Here is a 25,688-nt window from a genome sequence, read left to right as displayed (position 1 = left end):
ACCATGTGACTAATCTTGTCCTATCAGGTTTGTGATTTTTCAGTAGCACTGTTATGTGTGTATTTTTATTTTTATGTTGTGGCTAACAACTAACTGATGCATGGGATAAGATTGTCACATGCTTGCTGTGTTGAGAGGCTTGGTTATGAACGTAAAAGCATTAAAGAAATTTTCATCAGAATTGCATGCAGAAATCTTCTTTTAAAAAATATGGAAATACAGAACTTTAAGCTTCTATTGATTGAGAAACGTTGTGAAATTTTTAACTTTAAAGGTCAAACACTTTGCTTGCAAACCGTGGAAGTCTTTTGTTGTATTCAGCTTGTATGAATACCGGCTTGTGTTACACCTTGTCTTATATTCAGTCATTTGTCTTTCACATGCTGCTTCTTTAAAATTGAATGCCTAAAGTAAATCTTATATAACTGAAAATCTTGTACTTCAAAGGAGGCATTGTTGCAATGATGGGTTAATTGAGGTACTTTCTAAAATGAACTTAAAGTGTTTGATGGAATAATTAAGTCACAAAGAATACATGTATGCACTTTTCAATTTTTATTTTGGCAGTGATTTTAAATAATACTTGATGCATAGATTTCATGAAAATAAAGCACCTGAAATATAAAATTGAAAACATTTAATATATTGTTTATAACAAAGCTTATCAGAAACCATATTGATCTACGTGGAATACATTAAACTGTCCAGTTTACGTTCAGAGTTTGAATATTAATTGTATTACTGCTGTCAGATTTGCCAAGAGGGCAAAAACAAACCTAAATTAACTGCGGTGTATACATTCCATTAAATACTATATATAGATTTGTTGTGTGTAATGCATAGTGCATTAAAATCCAGTTCTGCACGTAACCTCCGTTTATACATGACCTTTTTTAAACACTATTGAACAGGTGTACTTCCCTGCGAAACATAAGGGATAATGAAGAAAAAGATTCTGCTTTCCGTGGCATTTGCAGTATGATTGGTGTCAATCCAGGAGGAGTTGTACAGGTGATAAGCTGAGACTGGTTAATGTGCTAACCTTTTAGTAATCATGGTTACAGCGAGATTAAAAATGGGAGTTAAGATACTGCTATTACATTTGATTTGCTAAACTACGGCTTTTTTATTGAACAAAAAGAAATGGAATGCTTTCTAAAATCTTTAGAATAATTGAAAGCATTATAGCACTTTTCAATATATTTTACCAGCAGTTTTTTTTTTGAATGTTAGTTGAGAACTGAATTATATGATTAAGGTCTTGCTTAAAGCAATATTTCTGTTTTGGTTTCTGTGTGAAGGTCTGTTCTGTATTTGTGAAGAACTGTTTTGGTTTGTGCAGAAGGTACTTGATAATAGCTTGACATGTGCAACAAACGTCACTGTGCCTGAAATGTTGGGGTTCCTATTGGCTTAATACTCAACAGATTTATTCTTTTCTTTTGAGATTTTTCGATGGAAATGTTAAAGGGGCGGGGAGAGGAAATTCAGATATTTTCAATTGGTTTTTTAGGTCGTTACTGCTTAGAATTATAGCCATGTCAGTTTTTTTACTGAATTATTTTTGGCTTTTCTTTCTTCATTCATGGGATGTGGGTGTCGCTGGCTAGGCCAGCATTTATTGCCCATCTCTAATTACTCGGCAGGCAGTTCAGAGTTAGCCATATTGCTGAGAGTCTGGAATCACATGGAGGCGAGACCAAATGAGGATGGTAATTTTCTTGCCTAAAGGACATCAGTAAACCTAATAGGTTATTCCTTATGATTGACAATGTTTCATGTCGTTATTAGGCTTTCAATTTCAGAATTTTATTGACTTCAAAATGGGAGTCATCTGCCATGGTGGGTTCAAACCCAGAACATTATCCGGATCTCTGGATTAATAGTCCAGTGCTAATACCACTAGGTCACCTACTGTCCTCCTAATGCAGGTTGTCATTAATCCAACCAATCCAAGATAAGTGAATATCCAGCATGACACGCTAATTAACCAGGAATGAGTACATGATCTGTTCAGATTAAGTGCTTTGCTTCAGTCGTGTTGGGGTAATGGTTGGAACCTCTGACAAACCAGAAAAGAAGACAATACCTCGAAGATGGAACTTTACTGGTTGCATGATACATAAAATGAAGTAATGATTCCAAGACACTTCAGCATTGTTTATAACAGAGAAATAAGCCAAACCAACATTATCAAGCAGGTTAATAAGTAGAAGTGTACAGAAAAAGAAAAAAAATTCCATGGAAAGAATGGCAAAACCTTCAACATAACAATAAATTCACCTACACCGCATACCAGAAAATCCAAATGTCTTGTAGTCTGAAATTATGGTGCAACTGGAATCCAACTGAAAGATGAGGGACATACTACTATCAATCTAATGCTAAGTCTGGTAAGTGGTCTAAATTATGTTGTCTTCTGCTTTTATGGTTACAACATATTGTATAATAGTCTTGTAAATGTGCATGACAGTAATATTTGGAAAGACTTTTCAGCTGCTAAAATATTATAGATCTCTTACCTTTACAATAAATGTGAAAAGTACCTTATTGCTTAAACAGATGTAGCTCATGCAATTCTGTTTCTCCAGGTAACACCCATTGGAATTTCCAAGAAAGGTGCATTTGAAGTTGACATCATTTTGGCCACTTCTGACCTTCAGAACCAGAGTTGAACCTGTAGCTATGACTGCTGCAGAAGATGAAGATCAGAAGCTGCTGTTTATTTTAATTACCAAATTGTAACCTGTAAAAGCTTGACCCATTACCATCAGAGGCAGTGATACTGTTCGTGGATAGTGATGCTGCATTTTTTCCATTTCTGTTCCAAGATCAAATATGCCATTTATTTACTTCACAAGCAGTGTAAAATATTAACACCACAATCTAGCTACATCAAAATGGATGTCGGTTATGCACAGTGTCATATTGAAATGTTGGGCCTATTTGATTTTTCAGATATCTGGAGCTGGGACTCAAGACAGGCATTTGGCTCCTTTCATGTGCTAATTGAAGGCTGAATGCTTATCTTTGGTTTCCCAAAATTGAGCTTAAATGTTTTTGCCAAAATAATGTGGAACAAGTAGGAGTAGCACCTTCCAGATCAGCAGTGCTTCTGACTGGTGTAATTGCTTGCAATCCCGGAGAGATGATCGTCCCAAACTTCAGTGGCCTCAGTAGGCATGAGGCAGGCAGCATGTGAAGGCTTGACAGGACCCCACTCCTTGGTTGTTTAAATAAGCCCTGACTCTTCATTTTGTACTGGCCTCAAACCAGAAATGGGCCCAGGTGAATTTCTACTTCATTAAGGCTTGTTGCTAGTTATGATGAATTCTATTCACAAAATAACACTTTGCTCTAGGCATGGTCAGAACAATATGCAAGTGCAGCACTGTGGACGTACACTGTGTGTGTGTGTGTGTGTGTGTTTGTGATGTATCAGACAGCTTTTAATTCTTGAATTGTAGGTTTCAAGGATAACACAGAATATATTGCTCAAGTTTGTTGGCAGTGAGTAGTTGTTGGCAAGCTATCTCAAACTGCTTATTCCACATGGTGAAGATGCTCCCATAATACTATCCAGTGCATCAGTCAGGTAGATACGTAGTTCAATGATTTTTGCCCCATGAATAAAGGAACAATTATAGGAGGCTGTGGTGTTTCCTTGCAACTGTTGCTTTTGTTTCTCTAGGTGTTGGAGCTTACTGGTAAGGAGGTCTACCAGCAAAGATTATTTGGTAACTTGCTGTAGTCAACCCATGTAGATTGTGTGTCTGTTATGGAGGGGGTGGGTGTTTGATTGATGGTGTGCTGATCAAATGGACTGGTTTATCCTAGATATTGTGTTTCTTGAATAATGTTGCAGTTGCACTGATCCTGACCTGAGTGTCATCATTTGTATTTGTAAACACTGCTGTTTTTTTTTGGATGATACTACCAACGTATATCAAAAATGAGAGAGGGGCAAAGATTGTAATCCATTTTTCCACAATTCAAGGATTATAACTACTCAGTCAGGAGTTTCTGTCTTGGTCTTCATGTTACTGAACCGGCTGATTCTGAACCTGCAGATCTTTGGACGTATTGTGAGGTAGTGGAATCTGGAATACTGGTTCTGCTTTTCTCTTCTGCTCTGCTTCATCATTCAGATATTATGATTCAAAGCATAATTCAGTTTGATGGACGAGTTGTCAGTATTTTGAACATTTGGAGCACGTCTCTCTCAAGTCGTTCATGTCAATGCTGCCATACTTCAGGATGACCTTGCAGCATGCCTTTTAAGCATTTTCTCTCTGTACATTCTGCATTCCCTTTCATTTTTTTTCTCTTAAAGTCTTTTTTATTTCAACTTAGGTTTCATATCAATGGCTATCATTCTTTATCTGAGACATTATTGTGTGGTTGCTGCTGTCTGAATGTTCACTTGCAAGTCTCTTGTGTGGCTGCTTGAGTAAAACTGAAAATTACATGAAATTAGAATAAAGCAGTAATATTTTCATTTCAGTTGTGCTTGATCATTATTGACCTATTTTCATCTGGGAAAATGAACAGGAAAGCTAAAACTGAAAAGAAGGGCATCACGTGCTTTAATTCATATGCATCACTACTTTAGTTTCTTAATTTTCATGTTGAGAAATAAGGTTAATTGGTAACTTATACTCTGGGTCTACAGCCCCATTTAGATTCCTGATTTTGTTTCTGATATGGTTATCAAACTAGCCTGTTTCAGATGTTCTTTTACTTGTTACTAAAAGAACTGAGCTTCATTGTTGTTTAACACCGCTCTGAACTCTGTGATTGGTAGCTTATTTTTTAAATGTGTGAAAACTTCAAGACAGAACTACTTTCCAAATGGTGAATTGACTTTTATTTGCATCTCTTTAGGGAGCTTTTGCAAGTCTGCTTACTTTATTTTTTTTTAAAAATGTTTATATCAGCGATTTTTCGTTTTACAGGACTTCATTTTTTTCTGTGATGCAGTAGCATCTTGGATTAGTCCAAAGGATGACCTTCGAGATATGTTCTACAAGGTATGAGATTTCTTCCTTCTTAAAATTGATTGTTTTGGTGTATTTAGCAAAAAAATGAAGTCAGGAATAAGAAAAATCACAATTGTTATGTTTTTCATAATGTTTGATGTTTTATTTAGGTGTATAAGAATGCTGAAATTCACCAAGGAGAAATGGCATATTTTTGAAGTGCTTTTTCATTAGTATAAAAATCTGGATTAAGTTTGCTTGCTGAGCTGGAAGGTTCATTTCCAGACATTTTGTCACCATACTAGGTAATATCATCAGTGAGCCTCCGGTAAAGCATTGGTGTTATGCATCCTGCTGTTTGTGTTTAGGTTTCTTTGGGTTGGTAATGACATTTCCTGTTCTTTTTCTCAGAGGGTGGTAGATGGGGTCCAAATTGATGTGTGTGTGTGTGTTGATAGAGTTCCAATTGGGATGCCATGCTTCTAGGAATTTTCATGCATATCTCTGTTTTGCTTGGTCAAAGATGGATATGTTGTCCCAGTCAAAATGGTGTCCTTCCTCATCTGTATGTAAGGATACTAGCGATTGGGGGTCATGTCTTTTTGAGGCTAGTTGGTGTTCATGTATTCTGGTAGCTAGTATTCTGCCTGCTTGTCCAATATAGTGTTTGTTACAGTTCTTGCAAGGTATTTTGTAAATGACGTTCGTCTTGTCTGTATAGGGTCTTTTGAGTTCATTAGCTGGTGTTTTAGTGTGTTGATGGGTTTGTGGGCTACCATGATACCATACCATAAGTCTGAAAACAAACCTTTCAGCTGAGTGAGCGAACTTACATCCTGAACTACACATCTTCTCAAAACTTGCTAGTTTAAAAATGTTTTAACTGCAAATTGTCTTAGCTAGGGAAGTTTACCCTAGACACACAGAATCAAGACAGTCTTGACAAAATCATATGTAAACAAATTGAAACATGCATACAAATTGAAACAGCCATAGCTTGTAGTGTACAACTGAGTAATCTCATTTGCACCTCTTAATAGGTTAGTAAATATTTTGTGACATCACAGCCCTTTAATAATATCACTTTCCACCCAACAATTTGCAGAGCACAGCTCATGTGTTTTTTTAAATTTTATTGTAGGATATGGGATTTTCTAGCAAAGAAAAAGAACTGTCCTGTTCCTTTAAGCCCAGTAGGGTTTGTAGAGTATTGTGATAGAGCATTCATTGATTTCTTGATAATTATATTATTTGTTTCTGAGAAATGCTCATGTGACCATATATTGCTATTAGGGATGAATGACCAGGAAACAAAGTTAAATGGGAAGCTAATTTTGGTGGGACGGGACCTGCTTTTTTTTTTAAATTTGGCAGTTCATGTAAACAACACAAAATAGGATCAGAAGTAGACCACACAAATAAAAGCAAAATATGCAGATGCTGAAAATCAGAAATAAAAACAGAGAAACTCAACAGGTCTGGCACCATCTATGGAGAGAGAAACAGAATTAATGTGAATCTTCAGATGAAGGTCTAAAAGGGTGACTCCTAATTTTAAGCTGTACACCCTAATTCTGGACTAATCCACAAGAGGAAACGGTCAATGCATGTCAGCCTTGTCAAGACCATTCAGGATATTTATACACATGAATCAAGTCACCTCAATTTTTCAAACTCTAGTGAAAACAAGCCCAGTCTATCCAATATATTTTCATAGTACAACTCACTTATTCCAGGTATCAATCTAGTATATCATCACTTATATATTTATGTCCTTCTTTAAATAAGGAGGCTGCACACAATTTGAGATGTGGTCACATCATTCCCTCTATAACTGAACCATAACATTCTTACTATTATTCAGTTCCTAACATAATGAAGGATAGCAGCATCCCATTAACTGTCAGTTTATTCTGCTAACTTTTTATGACCCATGCGCTAAACCAGTTCAATCTCCCTGCACCTTGGAATTCCACGTTTGTTCTCCACCTGAGTAATTTCATTCTTCCTTATAAAGTGAACAATTTCACGCTTTTCCCACATTATACTCCACCTGTCCAAATTATGCCCTTTGCAGTCAACTCTGCATTCATCTACAACCTGTTCATGCTGTCTTCAGAATGTAATTCCTGCCTAACTTGGTGTCATTTGAGAAATTAGCAACTGTCTCTTCACCTCCCTTATCTAAGTCATTGGTGCAAATCTTCAAAAGTTGAGGCCCGAGCACAGACCCTTGCGATACTCTGCTCCCCTTGCCAATCAGACAAAAACTCATTTATGCATATTCTTGGCCGGCAGCAAACAATCATCTGTCCATGCTAATGTGTTACTTTCTATATCATATCATTTATGTTCCACAGAACTGTTAATATGGAACCTTATCGAATGACTCCAGGGAAACAAAGAATAATACACTTATCCACAGGAACTGTTACTATTTTAAAGACCTCATTGCTCTTTGACATAACCTGATTACCTTGAGTTTTTGTACATGCCTATCTTTAATCTCTTTTAATTGATTCTAACACATTCCCGTCAATGGATGTCATGCTAATCAGCTTATCATTTCCTGCTTCTGCCTCCCTACCTCCTTGAATGGAGAGGTTTTATTTGTGTGCAAGTTCACTTTGGCTGGTTCACCTTACATGCTCATATTGTTGCCCTTATTTCAATTTAGAACACTATTCTTAGATCAAATCTTCTCCCTTTTCAAACTGAATTTAATATTCTATCACATTGTGCTTACTGCTAACTAGGGACGCCTTCACTCTGAGTGCATTAGTTAATCCTTTCACATTCCTGAATTGAAGTCTTGACATAATTTGCTCTCTGGTTAATTCCAAAACCTACTGTGAACTCGTCATTCCGGGACTCTACTTAGTAAGGAAATAGAGGGTCTGGGTTTAAGGTAGGAAAGTGAAATTGGCCGATTCAGATCAGCCGCAATTTCATTGTGAATAGCAGAGCAGACTCAATGAACCAAGTAGGCTACATCTGAGTCATAATATCTAATGCTGATTTTTCAAGTTTCTGTGTAGATTAAAGTTGCCTATAATTATTACTGTCCTTTATTACAAGTTTCTTGTATTGTTTGTTCCAGTTAAAGAGCCTGTAAACCACTCTCTCACTAGAGATTTCTTTCCCCTTCTATTCGTCATCTCCACCCAAACTGATGATATATCCTGATGTTCTGAATTAAAGCCACCTCTAGCTATTGCACATATGCCACCCTTAATTAACAGTACTACACTTCCACCTTTATCTAGTTTCCTTTTTTTAATGTCATACAGTCACTCAGTATTCAAGATCCAATCCCTGCCACCCAGAAGCCATGCATCTGTAATGGCTATCAAATTACATTTATTTACTTCAGTAAGCTTTATCAATTTGTTATGAATGCCGTGTACATTCAGATACAGAGTATTTAGATTTAGCTTTGTTATTTTTCTAGTAGTTCTTTTAATGGTTGATGTATAGAGTCATCAGGATATTGTCTGGACTGGCATGTTTCAATTATGAAGAGAAAAAGATAGGTTAGGGTTGTTTTTCTTAAAGCAGAGAAGGCCGAGAGGAGTCCTGATTGAGGGACACAAAATTGAGGGGCATAGACAGGAGGTTTAAAGAGAATTAATAGACAAAATATTTTTCACTCAGACGGTGTTAGGTATCAGGAAGTCACTACCTGAAAGGGAGGTAAAGGTGGGAAATATCACAACATTTAAGAAATATTTAGATGAATGCTGGAAACACCATAGCTCACAAGAATTCAGATCAAGTGCTGGAAAATGGAATTAGAGTAGATAGCTGCACCAGTCATCAAGCACCTATGATGGATCAGTAGCCTCTTTACATGCTCTGAAACTCTGATTCCATTTCAGACAATGGTAAAGAGTGAACTGTGTTGCTGGGTTCTGGGGTCACATGTAGACCAGACTAAATAAGAATGTCAAATTTCATTCACTAAATCGCATAAGTGAAGCATGTGGTTTTGTATGACAGTAGACAATGTTTACATGGTCAACTTCAGACTAGCTTTTAATTCCAGATTTTTGCCGAATTCAAATTTCACCATTTGCCATCATGGGTGGAGTTTTAACCCACATCCCCAGAACATTAGTCTGAACCTCTGGATTACCATGCACTGGTATTACTGCTACATCACTGCTTCCCCATTATTGGTGGAATAATGTCATTTTGCGACATATAACTGTCAAGCATTTTCACACTAAATTCTGTTGCTTTGCATCTGGGGCCAGTTGTACCTTTGTTGTTTGAGGTGCCCAATCAACGCTGAGTAGTCTGTTTAATTTTGTTTGGTACAGCTATACTGATATTTCTTCTTTAACATGGGTGCGTTCTTGTGTTATAGAAGAATTGTGCTTTAGATATACGCTTAAAGCGTTGACGATGCAATCATGTTACAGCTAATGCACGTTTTAAAAGTTCACTCTTTAGAAACAGTGTCCCTAATTCATTGATTGATTGCATTGTAGTGAATTTGTGTTAATGAAATGAGCATTCTAGCAGAATGACCTCTAGCTTTTCCCTTGCTCTGTAATTCCCTTGCTCTGTGTACAGAATTTAGAATCACATAAAGACCAGACCAGCTAAGAATGCCAAATGTCCTTTTTTGAAGGAACATTAATTAATCAGCTGGGTTTTTAAAAACCATGTAGGCAGTTTGGTCACTGTTTGTGATACCAGCTTTCTGTTCTCCACCTACTGTTGTGGCATTTTATCATGTGTCTCTAGTTAATTTAATAAAGCTGGAGACTCATTTAGTAATTCTATAAAGTTACTGCAATTTTATCATACCAACTATATGTTGAAAATGGAAATGAAAACCATTATTTTGTCATTTTTGTACCCTGAAATGATTGGAAATTTGGGAGAATAATTGAAGCTGTAGAGGACGGTTATGAAAAAAAACTCTATTGATTTAATTGTTACTGTGGAAGAATAGATTATTCTTAGATTATTTTGAAGTTTAAGCTTATCACTGCAAATATGTTTGTGAAGTATTTTTATAAACTTCTGACATAAAAAATGTTTTGACTGCTTTTAACTAGTCCTTAGCAAATGTCAATTAGACAATTTAATTGGATTGAAATGCTTATTAAAATTCTTGATGATACAATGCATATTTTTGAAATTAATCATGTATATTTTAAGCATGTTCAAAATGCATTTTTTAATTTAATTTCAGATCCTTCATGGTTTTAAAAATCAGATTGGGAATGAGAATTGGACCCGTTTTTCAGACCAGTTCCCACCTCCCTTGAAAGAACGCCTTGCAGCGTATTATGGAGTCTAGCTGTGTACGCTGTTGTCAACCCATACTCATGGTAATTTCTAAAGTGCTTAGCTTCAGCTGAGAGATGAGTGTCAATTTCCATGAACATGTTGTTTCCACTCTTTAATATTGTCCAGCTTCATTACTTCCTCAACTTTGGCTGTTGCTGAGGTCTACATTCCAAGCTTTTGAAATTATGAAGAATAGAGACAACCATGTAACGCAGTTGGCCTTTCATGGTCTACTCTTTGTAAATTTTAGGTAATTCAAAACTACATGGATTGTGCCATTGGAACATAGAATTTGGGACAGGGAGGAGACCTTTTGGTTCTTCAGATCTGTTCTGTCATTAGATAAAATCAAGCTGATCTAATTGTGGCATGAACTGCATTTCCCTATACCTTTTATAGCTAACTAATCCTTCATGCATGCTAATATGTTGTTCTCTGCAAAATATTCTTTTGTTTAGTAACATTGGACACAGCTCCTTACCAAATGTTTTCTTTTTGAAATCGGAACAGCTTATCCACAGGAATTTCTTTATCCATCTTACTTGATCCTTCCTCAGTAACCTCTAGTAAGTTGAGAAGCATGATTACCCTTAACAAAACCAAGTCTATTCTACTGATTTTCTAAATATCCAGCTTTAGTTATGGCAAATAAGCTTTCTGTGTCCCTTTTACTTGAACAAGGGTGTTAAATTTGTTACTTTCAAACTCACTGGGGTTGTTCTAGAATCTAAGGAATTCGAAAGTTTCCAAGTAATACCTCGGCTGCATGTGCCACCAATTGCTTTCATACTGTAGGATGCAGACCATTTTGTTCTGTGGACATGATCTAATGATTTTCTCAGCACTTTTTCCCTGGTAGCGGTGATTCTTTTTAAGTTCATCCCTTCCTTTCACTTGTTGACTTTAATGATAGATGGAAAATACCTGTTATACACCTCTATCATTTCACAGAAAAAGAAATGGAAGAACTGCAGATGCTGGAAATCTGAAACTAAAACAGAAATTGCTTGGAGAATTCAACAGGTCTGGCAGCATCTGTGGATAGAAAGCAGACACTTAATTCTGAAGAAGTGTCACTGGACCCAAAATGTCAACTGAGCTTCTCTCTCCGTATATGCTGCTAGACCTGCTGAGTTTTTCCAGCCATTTCTGTTTTTATATCTATCATTTCATCATTTTCCATTACTAGTTCTGTGAACTCGCTCGCTAAAGTACTAACACTAGCTTCAGTTACTCTTTTCATAATTGAATACTTGCAGAAACTCTTATGATCTGCTTTTACATAGTGGCTAACTTTCTTTCATGCTTTACTTATTCCCTTTTTGATTTTAGTTATTCTTCACTGGTTCTTAAAATCTGACTAGTTTTCTGACCTACCACTACCATAGGGGTATGGGTGGGTTGCGCTTCGGCGGGGCGGTGTGGACTTGTTGGGCCGAAGGGCCTGTTTCCACACTGTAAGTAATCTAATCTAATCTAATTACAGAATAATGCATCCTTCTGAAAGAGCCTTTCTTTCTCACTGTGATAAGTCTTTGCTGGAAGTTATTAATCATCTCTTTAAAATTCTGTCACTGCATCTTTATTGACCTGTCAAAACTGCATTGCTTCTATCCTAAGTCATATGAAGTCCCATTTATCACGTGAACATGCATTAACCTGTAGTTACTTCTGGTTAACCAACATCCTCTTTTTCTAAAAGTTCTGAGTCCTCCATGACCTTTCACCACAGTAGCTCTGTACTGCACTTGTCCCAGAATCTACTGAGATGTGTCCCTGAATTCTGATCTCATGACCATTTCTGATTTTAACTGTTCTGACATAGTCATCAGCTCTGAAATTCCTTCCTTCTCTACTACCCCAACTCTTTTAACACATTCCATAGAATCATAGAATGTTTGCAGCATTGAAGTAGCCATCTGGCTTGCAAGTCTATGCCAATTTCCTGCAAGAACATGTGTGGTTAGTCCTACTCCACCACCCTTTCCCTGTAATAGAAACATAGATGTAGCCATAGATCTCAAACTATGGCCCTGAGATCCGAATCTTCAGCAAGTGGAAATAGTTACTTTGGCTTTGCCTGTTAATATCTTGGAAGACTTTAATTGGGTCACCTGTTGATCTGCTAAATTCTAGAGAAAACAGGCCTAATTTGTATGAGCTCTCCCCAACCTCTGAAGTCGAGGGATCATACTTATAAACATACATTATACTCCCTCCAAGGCCAATATAGTCTTTTAAGGTGTAATGTCCAGATCTGTTTACAGTACTCCCAAGTAACAGGGCTGTAACAGGGTTTTGTAACAATGCAGCACATGTTGTCCAGTCCTCTAAATAAAAAGACCAGCATTCCATTCGCCACCTCGATCATTTTTTGTACCTGTTAATGGCATTTTAAAGATTTAGGCATCCCAGCCCTAAGTCTCTCTGAGCATCTACTTTATTTAACTTTTATCATCTAGAAGAAAATACCTGGCCCTTTTTTGGTTAAGCACTGCTAACTTTCTACTTGCTTACGTTGAACTCCATTTGCTACAGTTTTGCTGAGTCCTTCAATATTCCTTTGTAATTTTGTGCTATCATCCACACTGTCTACAATGCCACCCAATTTTGGATGTGTGACTTGCTATACAAATTTTTATCCAAATTGTTAATGAATATTGTGAATACTTGAGCTACTAACACATCCTGCCGACTTGAATACCTAGCCATTAGCTTTTCCCTTTCTGGTATTATCCAATTCCCTTTTTGAAAGCTATAGTTGAGTCAGTCCTTTAGAACCCTTTGAGGTTGTGATTTTCATGTCACTTGTGATTATCTTCGCAGTGTGTACTCTTTGTCAGCCTTTCTGCCAGTAATTTTTTTTCCCCCATGTTGTTCTTGGATCCTTTGTTATTTGTTGATGCAAAGTTGATATTGCTAGTGAGGCCAGCATTTATTACACATCCTTAATGAGAAGATGGTGGTGAGCTGCTTTGTTGAACTGCTGCAGCCCTTACAGTCCAGGTACACCTACAGTGCTGATAAGAGGTTGCAAGATTCTGACCCAGCAACAGTAAAGACGTGGCAGTTATGCTTCTAATCATGTCCTAACATACTGCAACTTCCATGAAGTCAAACCACCTTTTCAAGATATGTTAAGTTAGTGGGCGGCACGGTGGCAGTGGTTAGCACTGCTGCCTCACAGCACCAGAGACCCGGGTTCAATTCCCCCCTCAGGCGACTGACTGTGTGGAGTTTACACATTCTCCCCGTGTCTGCATGGGTTTCCTCCGGGTGGTCCGGTTTCCTCCCACTGTCCAAAAATGTGCAGGTTAGGTGAATTGGTTATGCTAAATTGCCCGTAGCGGTAGGTGAAGGGGTGAAATGTAGGGGAATGGGTCTGGGTGAGTTGTGCGTAGGTGTGGGCTTGTTGGGCCGAAGGGCCTGTTTCCACACTGTAAGTAATCTAATCTAATCTAATCTAATCTAATCCCACCATCCTCCATATCACGTCATGCTCTGCCATTTCCACCACCTAAAAACGAATCCTACCACCAGAAATATATTTCCCTCTCCACCCCTATCTGCTTTCCATAAAGACCGTTCCTCATCAGTTCCATATCCGCTATCAACCTACCTTCCCCTCCTCGCACCGTTCCCTCCACCACAGGAATTGTAAAGCCTGCTCCCACACCTCTTTCCCCCCCCCCCCCCCCCCCCCCTCACCTCTGTCCAAGGCCCCAAAGGAGCCTTCCACTTCCGTCAAAATTTCACCTGCACTTTTTTTACGTCATTTACTGTATCCGTTACTCCTGATGCGGTCTCCTGTACGTTGAGGAGACAGGATGTCTATCGCAGAGCACTACAGAGAACATCTCCGGGACACCCGCACCAATCAACCCCACCACCCCGTGGCCGACCATTTCAACTCCCCACTCCCACACTGCCAAGGACATGCAGGTGCTGGGCCGCCTCCATCGTTGCACCCTTACCACCTGACGCCTGGAGGAAAAATGCCAGAGTGCCTCATCTTCCGCCTTGGGACCTTCCAACCCCATGGCATCAATGTAGATTTCATCAGTTTCCTCATTTCCCCTCCCTTCCACCTTTCCCCCAGTTCCAACCTTCCAGCACAGCACTGCTCTCGTGACCTGTCCCACCTGTCCATCTTCCTTCCCACCTATCCGCTCCATCCTCCTCTCTGATTTATCACCATTATCCCACCTCCATCCACTTATCACACTCTTAGCTACCTTCTCCCCAGCCCCACCCCCCTCCCATTTATCCTATGCACCCTGAGGCTCCCAGCTTCATTCCTGATGAAGGGCTTTTGCCCAAAATGACGATATTCCTGCTCCTCTCTTACTGCCTAGCCTGCTGTGCTTTTCCAGCAGCACACTCTTTCCAGCATCTGCAGTACTCACTTTCGCCTGTATTTACATAGCCTAGGATTGTTAACACCTTTTCAACCATGTTTTTGCCCTGTCCAGCCATCTCTTACCATTTATTCAACTGTATTCCCGGGTCTGATTATCTGTACTCCTTTTAGAACTCTGTCCTTTATACTGATTTTCATTCTTCCCGCCAAATTAAATGATTGTGCTTTTAAATTTCATCTGCATCATCTTTGGAAGTCTATCACTTTTCTCAGTTTACTGTTTGTTGAAGTTTTGTCATATGCAACTTTTGAAATTATTCCTGTAATCACATGTCTAATTGATTATAGAATATTGAGGAAAAACTTCATCCTAATCCAGACCCCTAGCCCTCCTCCTTTCCTTTTCTTTGTGAAAGAATAAGCCCACAAATCTGTTTCCTGGGTCTCCAACAAATTTGTACAAACATTACCACAATGCCTTTTAAACCTTGGGCTTTAACTTTGCTTTCAAACCTATTTTATTAAACACTTTCTATTAGTGTCCCTTAACACTTCATGCAGTTCAATCAAATCTTAAAGGTGAACCATGCCTACTTATATATTGACTTCCCTTAATCTGTATTTTTTTCAAACAATTAATTCGGCTCACATTATCATTTATGGAGCTTTCTTACCTCTGAGGTTAAGCATGTTTACTTATTTGGTTTATGCTTGATCTTTTTGGAACAAAAGTGTAATATTTATAATTCTCAAGTCCTCTGACACTTGTACCCTGTCCAAGGAGTATTGTGAGAATATGAACAGTATCTCCATTATTTTCCATCCTTATTTCCCTCCATATTCTCACTTGCATACCATCTGGTCCTAGTGGTTTAGCTTTTAAGGACAACCTTTCTATAGCCACCTTATCAATTTTAACCAATTTGGTATCTCAGTTACCTCCCTTTAGTATTTGTTATTTTTGATTTCTCCTCTGAACCATTTTATTCAGCGTTATTGACTGTATTTTTCCCCGTCATGAGAACGTATCATGGACTGTACCCGAACAGTCTCTTATCTGAACAATTTCCTCTTTAAAGGCATCCATTTTTTAATTGCAGTTCTCCCTGTGAATCTTTGCTTCCAATTTACCCAGAACAGATCAACCAGTGAAATTGGCCCTTCTCTAATTGTCTTTCAAGTAGATTGCTTCTTGTTCACGTGAATGATGCTGTGATCACTTTCATAAATGCTTGCCTTTTGACTCACCTCATTCTCTAGAATTAAGTCCAACAATATCTCCTTCCCTATTGGGCTAGAAACTACTGATCTCTTCTGCTTCTCAGCATTGTAACAATTAAAGTCGGTCTCTGGTCTGATATATTGTCTGATGTGGCTTGGTGAGATTTGCTTCGTAACACTTGTGAAGTGCCTTGTGATTATTTTATTTTGGTCAAACATGTAAAACATTTTTTTTTGTCTCTACAGGTCTTTCAAGCTGGGAAGTCCATAGGGAGACTCTGCACCCAGGGAAAACATTACCCTTTACGGGGGGGGAAGGGTAAACCAGTGGGGCATATAGTACAATCCCAACCCTACTGGGACGGGTGGGAGGGAGGTGTTTAGTCGTCGCACTGTTCAGTCGACATTGGGGAAAGTTGAACCCTGAAGTCTTTTTCGATGGACATTTGTCTCTTCTTTTTAGAGCTTCACACCAGAAGAGAAGAAACAAAGGAAGACATCTGACCCAAAAACATCATGTTTCTGACTAAGGGATAATGCAACAAATGCAGGAATATAGGCTTCAAAAGTGGGTTTAAGTGCAGAGAGAAAATCATAATCATTAGGTTAAAAGTTGGCAGCCAGAGACATGGGGGTTTTACATACAGACTAAGGCTGAAGGTAAGAACTAAGAAAACACTCGGGGATTAATAGGCATTTGCATGAATTTAGGAGAGCTACAAAAATGACAATGTTATTGCAATTCTAAAGTGCAGCTTGTTTCCAAAATTAATAGCAAACACCTAAATAAAATCATAGAAGTTAAAATGTAAGTTTCTGATGAAGTAATAGCGGTCAAAATGAATGGCTAACGATTGGTAACAAGGCTAAATGGCTCAAGAAACCCTAAATAGCTTATATTTTCACTGAGTGCATATCAGTTAAAAGTTTGACATATCTTTAGTTTTGCATTTAAAACACATGATAGTATAAGTATTTGGGTTGTAATGCCAGTATTCAGATTCTTTTTCTAAATGAAAAACTACAGTAAATCTTTGTAATGTACATGTTCAATTTAAGGTACAGGCATGTATTTGGTTCACTGTGGTTAACAGTAAGGTTGCTTTGTTTAGTGGGGCATTGGTCTAGCATGTGTGCATCATAGAAAGTGGAAATGGTAAGGTTTCTTTCCCACTAGAATTTTTTTTTAAGTATTGCAGCTCAACATATTACTAAGTAGACTTTGTGTAAACTACCCCGAGGTTTTTCATATAGGATTTTAATTTCTGTTAAGGTTATTCATAGGTATAACAGTTTGTAAGGATTTGAAATATCTTTAGGATCCAATAGGGTTAAGATTGTTATTGTATTGTGTGTAACCTGCACAATGTGGAAAGCTGAAATCTCCATGCAAATCTGTTGCCTCTGTGCTGTCAATGTGATGTGCTTTCTGCATGGTTATATACTATTGAAATTAATAGAACCTCCAGAGTTAAAAGAATTATGTAGTAGGACAATTGAGGGCTGCATAATTAGATGGCATGTAAGGACAATTGTACACGTGTTAAGAGACAGGTTTGCTTTATTTAGTGTTTTTTAATCTGACTTGATTGGTAATATTTTTGTTCAAAGCATGATCTCGTGAGATGCTTATTGTCCTGTACTGAGTCTTAAGCAGGATAGATCAAAATTTCAATCTGGAATATATGGTTTAAAAAAATTGGCACATTGGTGGCCCTTTGTGCCATAAAAGCTGCAGGAGTACAAAATGAAATGGATCCGTTTTCTTTAATTTGTTCCACTTTATGTTGCTTTCTATACTCCTTTGTGTAAATAAATCCTTTTACATTAAATTCTGCCCCTTCCCCGTAATGTGTATTTTGTTGTAAATCTTTTTTTTATTTTTATTAGTATGTACTGTGAATGTGGAAAACAAAAGCTGGTACACTTGACCTTTGTTATGCGTGAGTCTTTTATAATGCATTGACTGCCTGATAATTATCCCATGATGGTTAGATTTTTTTCAGATGGGACATAACCTCCCCCAGGGAAAACAGCAACTCTGCTGGTCAGAGTGCAGAGCGCAGCACAACTTTGGAGGCTGCAAGGCTAGAGTAAAGGATAACAAATAATTTTAAGTACTTTAAAAGCCATGACAGCTTTTGTATTTCTAATTTTCCCTACATTACATATTTTGCTACACAAAAAAGGGAGAAAAAGCTGAATGTTTGGCTGATTTTTGCTGCTTGCTTTTAAAGTTGTATGAGATGAATGAAATAATTAATGCACTGAAAAGGATGGGCTTTGTGTGCGTGTGCATGACTGAAATTGTGGCATGAAATTCAGTAGCTATGGTTTGCTTTCCATCGCTTTTGTTGACTTTTTTAAATTTGCATGACAATGCAGTTTATACATTCCTTAATTTTGCACAACTTGGTAAGTGTGATTAGACAAGAGTTTGTTATTTAGTTTTTCCTAACAACTGCATATTATATACAAATCATGTAATATGCTAGTTGATTAAGCTTTTTACTAAATAAAGGTCCTCTCAGCTTGCATGGTCTTTTTCAATATGTGCAACATTCATAAACTTTCATGCAATATACCTTCTTTAATTGCTAATACACAGATGATTAGAAAAAGACAGTTTGCTCAGGTTTTTAGAAAACAAGTCCATGGCTGCTTAATGAAGTTACCAGTATTTGTATTGTGAAGAGAAATTTATTTGCATGTTCTTCATGGGTTTAAACCAAAAGAAATTTCTGTGCTCAGTACCTGCAGTTGATTCCAAAATGTGCTTAATGCGCTTCTGATCTAAAAGGGCATTTTCTTCATGTCAGATACTGCCTAACCAGAAATACAATATTTCAGACTAAGTTCTTTTTCACTTTGAAAATGTCTAACAAAATTCCCTCAGTCGTCTGGATTTAAATCTCTACAGTGTTCAGGTGTGAAAAATAAAAGTTACAGTATTACAGCTGGTTGGACAGAATTATAAATGTACTTCCCTGGGTTGGAGGGCTTTTTAGGAAAGGAGAATGGGTGAAGATTATATTCTGTAAAACAAAATAGAAAGCTTACATGAATAAATTTCTTGAGTTTAATTTTAGGCTTTCTAGTTCGTCAGTTGCTGAAGAAAACACTAATTTTACAGTAATTCAGTTGAAAAATTCAGAGTAGCTTTATTACTGTAATATTAATTGTACTTGCTAAAACAAAGTGCTAAATACTTCACTTACTGACCTCCCTTTTATCCCTGTTTTCAGCTTTATTGTACTTATTGCTACCCCGTTTCCCCCATTCTGCGTTTTTAGTGCAAACATTGCTTTTACATTGCTTTCCCACCATCTATTTTAGAAATTGGAGAAGCATTTAAAAGTTAATTCCAAAGACTTAAAAGTGTAGAAATGTGAAGTTACCAGGTCAGTCCTGCATATTACATTAAGTTAATAACCCACCAGCAGCAAGATGAATTCTCATCCGGGAATGTGCTTTGATGAGATAAACCGTTCTTTGGTAGAAATTTTGCTTGGATAGCCAAGTGAAATGCTCATTGGTCACCTTTTTACGTCCAGTCTTCTTGCAATCTTCAGGTTTAAACTGCTATAACTTTATCAAATCTATATGCAGTATTTTAAAGTCTGATTGTAGTATAGTTTATTACGGTTAGTGCTAATCCAGAAATGGGATAATGTGGGATTGGAATTCTAGTAGTCTGGTTTAATCCCAAAAGTTAATAATATTTTTTCTTTATTAATGTCATCCATTTCTCCATTAAATAACTTTGAATGGTCAGACTCGACAGTCTGAAGTTTGATCATTTATTTGTAAAGTTTTATTTGGTCTTGATCTGCATACACGTACACCACAATATTGCATTTACATAACTGATTCTAACTGTGAAATTATAATTATTTCCAGTGCATTCACTGAAAAGTTTGTGTGGAATAACCCAAGGTTCGCTGTTCCAAAGAAAAATAACAGTAACTCCTCATGCCCAGTGTCTTCATTTTCAGTTTGCAGTTTTGTTTTTATTGACTTAAAATTCAGTGTTGCTAATTGTATAAATTTTCAAGTGAAAATTTACATAATTGGGGTTTGGGCTCATTCTGGTGGAGATAGCAAATACTGATAATTTTTCTGTAGTCTCCAGTCTCGTACACCATTTCTTTGAAATGCCATGAAGTTCACTTGAGTAAATAGGCGGTTTGCCAGCAGTGGATTGTCTGGGTTAATCTAAATAATTTTCCATTTCTTGAACAAGAAGTATTTAATATTAAATATGGCTCTTTTTCTCTGAAATTAGACTGTTCTAAACTCTTGACTTTGTTCATGTTGCATTTGGTCTGCCAGTGCTTCCTACTGAAGCACAAAGCTGGTTGTATCATCATAACCTAATTATCTGAAATATCAGTGTGCACAGATCATCACAACTGACTGGTAATCCATCTTTAATAATGCAGAATTTTAAAATAGCGACTGTGGAATAATACTACCGCAATTTAACAACATGTTTTCTTTAACTTTGAGCAACGTGACAATAGAATATTGTTAACTAATTGGAAAATATTGCAACTGCAAATGGCAGAATTTTAATTTGCTTTTGCAATCAGGTTAAATGGAAAGGCTTTGGTGCAGTAAAATTAAATTCAGTTAAGTGTGAGATTCATTTGCATTGATTTTATGGAGTTCATAAAGACTATGTTATAAAATATGTATGTACCTAGTAATGGAGACTGTCAATGAGTGAGTATGCTTTTTTTAAAGACGACTTGCAATTACCATTTCCCTGATTCTGAGTCCAGTAAATGGAACAATTATTAATTCCCCTTTCTTAGATCTTATCTAGCTTATTTTCAACCATTTGTGAAATTCCTGGAAAGCTTAAAAACTGAAAATGAGGAACCTGAGTTACCTTTAAATTTGCATGCACAATGCATTGCAGATGCATGGTTTATTGAATGATCCCTGCATCCTATTCAAAGCCCAAGGTTAAATTCAAGATTTATTGATCCTCATATTGCTGAGTGTGTAGGAAGGCACAAACATCCATTGTCAAAAAATGTTGCCCACACCCCTGCCCCCACCCCCCCCCCCCCATCAAAAAGATATGAACCTGAATATCAACACTCCTAAATTTTTGCACAAAGTAAATGCATCATGGGATATACAGAGCATTTTACCCGTTCGTTGTACAAATGTACCTTATTGTTTTTGAATGTTGGGAGAATGTTGATGGAGTCATGCGAATTAGTCTCATCACATTCCAGTGTTTTCTGCCTTTTTGGCATGCTCAAGCTTGATTTGTCTGCTCCTCACACTGAATGGAGTGCTGTCCTTGCAGAAACGGCCGCTACTGCTAATGTAGCTTTTCTACTTGAATATTTTTATGTTGTAGAGATCTCAGGTCAGCATTTACTGTTTTTATATATGCCTTTTACCTTCCCTTCCTGTTTGAGCTTCCCTCTTTCGAAGGGTTCTAACAGTGCATTATTTAGCAATTAGATATGTCAAGTTATTCACCATTGACACCATAGAATTTATTCATGTTTCTTTGTTGTCTTAGTCAATTAGACATGATCTGAAATAAAATTTTGTGGATGTTATCTCAGACATTTTCCACATGATCTTTTCTGCTCTTTAGGAGTGGAAGAGTGCAGAAGCTTCTATCTTGATTATCTACTAAGTAGAAGTCTACAGTGATAGATCATTATACGTTTTTTTGTTTTGTTTAAAAACTGCATATAGATTCAGTTTTAATTTGCAGCTTTAGCATTAGACATTTGTTTGTCAATATTTCATGATCAGGATAATCATAATTAGGCCGGATGTGAAATGGTACTTGTCCACCCTCCTTTGGATAACCTGTCATTTATTAGACGTGATGGTCATAAAATATAAAACTTATTTCTCGTAATATTTTAAAATCTTTATTAAAGTGACATCTCCAATTTTTAAAATACAAATAGTGTTAGCTTGATAGCATTTCTTGACTCCACTCCTGTGGGAAAAATATATACTAACAGCCTGAGATAACAGCGGCTTCAGTTTCAGTGGTCCTGGGGTACTTAGCTATTGACAGGCTTGTAGCGTGGCTACTTGTAGAATTGTGGAAGGTGGTATCTGCATTTGTGCATGGGTTTTTCCCCCTGATTTTAATGACCAAAGGATTCTTCAAAAGGAGCTTCACATGAGTAATGTGGTGTTAGAATTTACCCTTCAAAACCTCTCCTGCAACCTCTCAAGCTGTATGAACATAAGCAACATTTCTTGGAAGTATGCTTCGATGTAAACTTGACAAAACTTCATTTTAAATAGAAACATGGTTTTAATTTTTGATAAGCTGCTGAATTTTGAAGAAAGTTTTTGGGGCCACCAAATATTTTGGATCATGCAGAGAATATATATTGTATTGATCTTCTATGTAGTAATTTTTGTATTGATAAATGTTAGTTTGTATCTTGTAGTGAACTAGTAGATGTTAATGTTAACCACTGCTAGGAAATGTATGTTCAAAATAAATCATTTAAAGATAATGATGGAATTCAGTTTTTTTCCTCACTCTAAAATGCAAAATACTGTGAAATCTGATTCTATCTTAGAAAACTGTGCGTTTATCTGTCTTCTCTATACCTTCCTGACCTACCCGCCTGCTCAAATATTTACCACCACCACAAAAGGAAAATATTGTCCTTTTAGATAAATGGACTGATACAGTCCATCTATGGTCTTGCTATGGGACTATGTAAATTAACTTGCAGCATTGAAATTAGTATGCATATTCTGCTCATTCTTTTGACAGTTTGATGGAAATGGTAAAGTAGGCTTAGTAGGCTGAAAAATACATAGTTGTTATTCCTAACTCAGTAACCAGACTACCATGTAAGAGTTGATAAAGTGTGGAACCTTCCATCAGGACTGGGGTGGGGGAAGGGAGCTGAAAATAATTAGATGGGAAGATGAGGCTGGGGAAAATGGATGGCAGTAGGTGGCTGCAAGTAGAAGTGTTTGGTCAGTGGGAAGGGTGGAGTGGATAAGTGGGATGGAAGATGGACAGGTTAGGTCAGGTAAGGGGATGGGGTGGAGAGGGAGGACTGGACCCAGGATGGGGTGAGGAATGGGGAGATTTGAAAACTGGTGAATTCTACATTAAAGCTGTATGGCTGAAAGTTTCCAAGGTGGAAGATGAAGTGTTCTTCCTCCAACGTTGATGGTGGAGGAGGCCCAGGATGGACATGTCGGGAGAGTGGGAGGGGGTATTGAAATGGTTGACAACTGGAAAGTGGGGTTGATTGCAGTGCATGGACCATAGATGTTCTCTGCTTCGGTACGCAGGTTTGCACTCAGTCTTTCTGATGTAGAAGATATCACATCAGGCACAACAGATGCAAAAATTCAGATTAGAGGAAATGCCAGCCTTGGATGGGACTAAGAAGGGAGTTGTGAGAGCAGGTTTTGCACCTCCTGTGGCCGTAGGGAAAGGTGCCAGATGTGGAGGAGAGGTTAGTGGGGAGTGTGGACCTAATGGAGTTGCAGATGGAACAGTCCCTGCAGAATGCAGATGGAGAGGGAAATAGTTTGATGGTGGGGTCAGACTGTAGGTGGTGGAAATGACACAAGATGATACACTGGATTGGAGATTAGTGGGTGTAATGTGAGGACTGGTGGACTCCCATCCTTGTGAGATGGGGAGGTTTTATTTTGCAGGGTGGGAGGATTGTTGAGGTAGCTGCGGGAGTTGGTGGGTTTGAAATAGATGTTGGTGCTGAGGTCGTTGCAGAAGATGGGTTGACGAAAGTGGGGAGCTGGAAAAAGCAGAGCAGGTCAGGCAGCATCAGAAGAGGAAGGGAGTCGACATTCCAGGTCAGAACCTTTCATTAAGGCTCCCACTTGCCACAAACCAGAGAAGTGGCTGTGGTTACCCGAAAGGGTCCGGGTTACGCCTCTGTTAGGATACGTGCGGCACTCTTTCTTCCACAGCTACACTGGCACCATACCTCACCTTTTCCTCTGCTACATTCATGACTATTGGCACTTCAGTTCTCACAAGGAGCTGGAACAGTTCATCAACTTCACCCACACCTTCCACCCTGATCTCAAATTCACCTGGACCATCTCTGACTCCTCCCTCTTTGTGGATATTTCCATCTCCAGCAACTTGACTCAGCACTGACATTTTATTTCAATCCCGCTAATCTCACCCCCAACTCCTGCAAAAATGCAACACTGTCATCTGCCATATCTGCTCCCAGGATGTGGGAATCTGCTCCAAGGACTATTATTTCCCCTCCCCAATGATCAACAATGCTCTTAACCATATCTACTCCATTTCCCACGCTTCTGCCCTCGATGCTGCCCTTCCCCTCCCCCCACAACCACCACCATCATCACTACTACGCAAGGATAAAGTCCCCTGGTTCTCTCATTTGATTCCACTCCTCACCCTCAATACGCAGCCCTCAGCACCAAACCCAACCTCACCATCAAACTAGCAGACAAGGTGGGGCGGGGGGTGTTGGAGGGGAGGTGATGGGGGAAATGGGCACAGTGGTAATTTGGCGCCGCAAACTGTAAATCACTGAAGCCAAGTACTAACCTACTGCCCCCTTTGACCGTGACCTCCCCGCTCATCACCAAACCATAATCTCCCAGTCATTACAATACCTCATCACTTCAGGGGATCTTCCACCCACAGCTTCCAAACTCATAATCTGGGCACCCCGCACTGTTCTGTTCTACCTCCTACCCAAGATTCACAAACCTGACTGCCCTGGCCGACCTATCATCTCAGCCTGCTCCTGCCCCACCAAACTCTTCTCCACATACCTTGATGCTGTCCTATCCCCCCGGTCCAGGAACACCTCACCTACATTTGGGAAACCACCCACGCTTTTCACCTCCTTCATGACTTTAATTTACCCAGCCCCCAAAGCCTTGTCCACCCCATGGACATCCAGTCCCTATACACAGTGCAGCACGGTGGATCAGTGGTTAGCACTGCTGCCTTAGGTGACTGTGCAAACTACACATTCTCACCATGTCTGCATGGGTTTCCTCTGCGTGCTCTGGTTTCTTCCCACAATCCAAAGATGTGCAGGTTAGGTGAATTGGCCATGCTAAATAGCCCATGGTGTCATAATGCACCTAACACAGAACACCCAGAGGAAAGCCATGCAGTCACTGGGAGAATGTGCAAACTACACAGTCACCTGAGTCAGAGGGAAATGGATCTGAGTGGTTTACTCTTCGGAGGTTCAGTGTGGACTTGGCCGAATGACCTTTTTCCACACTGTACTTTCAAAACTCTATCCATCATGATGAAAGCCTCCAAGCAGTACCCTTCCACTGACACTTGTTTGTTTGGCTGAACTGGTCATCATCAATAATTTCTCCTTTGAATCGTCCCGCTTCCTCCAGACCAAAGGGGTAGCCATGGGCCCTGGCTATGCCTGTTTCTTCGTCACATATATGGAACAGTCCAACTTCCACAGCTACACCAGCACCATTACTCACCTTTGTCTCTGCTACATTTATGACTATTGGCACCGTCTCACGCTCCCATGAGGAGACTGAAGAGTTCATCAACTTTGCTAACATGTTCCACCCAAACCTTGAGTTCACCTGGACTATCTTGGACACCTCCCACCCCTTTCTCGAACACTCTCCATCAACTGTGATCAACTCAACATGGACATTTACAAACCCACTGACTCCCACCCTGCCTCCTATAAAAATGCTATCCTTTATTCCCAATTCCTCTGCCTCTGCTCTATCTGCTCCTAAAAGGACCAATTCTACAACAGAACACACCAGATGGCCACCTCCTCCAAAGACTGCACTGGGGA

The 25,688-nt window shown here is 38.6% G+C and overlaps 1 protein-coding gene across 4 annotated transcripts in view; it reads left to right on the top strand.

Annotated features, from left to right (window-relative positions):
• tnpo1 (transportin 1) overlaps positions 1-22,379 on the top strand; it is a 129,973-nt gene extending 107,594 nt beyond the window's left edge. For all 4 annotated transcript variants that reach the window (XM_072581824.1, XM_072581842.1, XM_072581814.1 and 1 more), the window contains 4 exons: positions 912-1,011; positions 4,956-5,030; positions 10,186-10,324; positions 16,111-22,379. In XM_072581824.1, the coding sequence (XP_072437925.1) occupies positions 912-1,011; positions 4,956-5,030; positions 10,186-10,293 (283 nt within the window). In that variant the 3' untranslated portion in view covers positions 10,294-10,324; positions 16,111-22,379. The remainder of the gene's footprint in view (positions 1-911; positions 1,012-4,955; positions 5,031-10,185; positions 10,325-16,110) is intronic.
• Positions 22,380-25,688: the final 3,309 nt, after the last annotated feature.

This window comes from Chiloscyllium punctatum, chromosome 2 (assembly GCF_047496795.1).
Source record: "Chiloscyllium punctatum isolate Juve2018m chromosome 2, sChiPun1.3, whole genome shotgun sequence".
Lineage (NCBI taxonomy): Eukaryota > Metazoa > Chordata > Chondrichthyes > Orectolobiformes > Hemiscylliidae > Chiloscyllium > Chiloscyllium punctatum.
The sequence above is the reverse complement of the archived record's forward strand: the minus strand, read 5'-3'. Positions and strand labels throughout refer to the sequence as shown.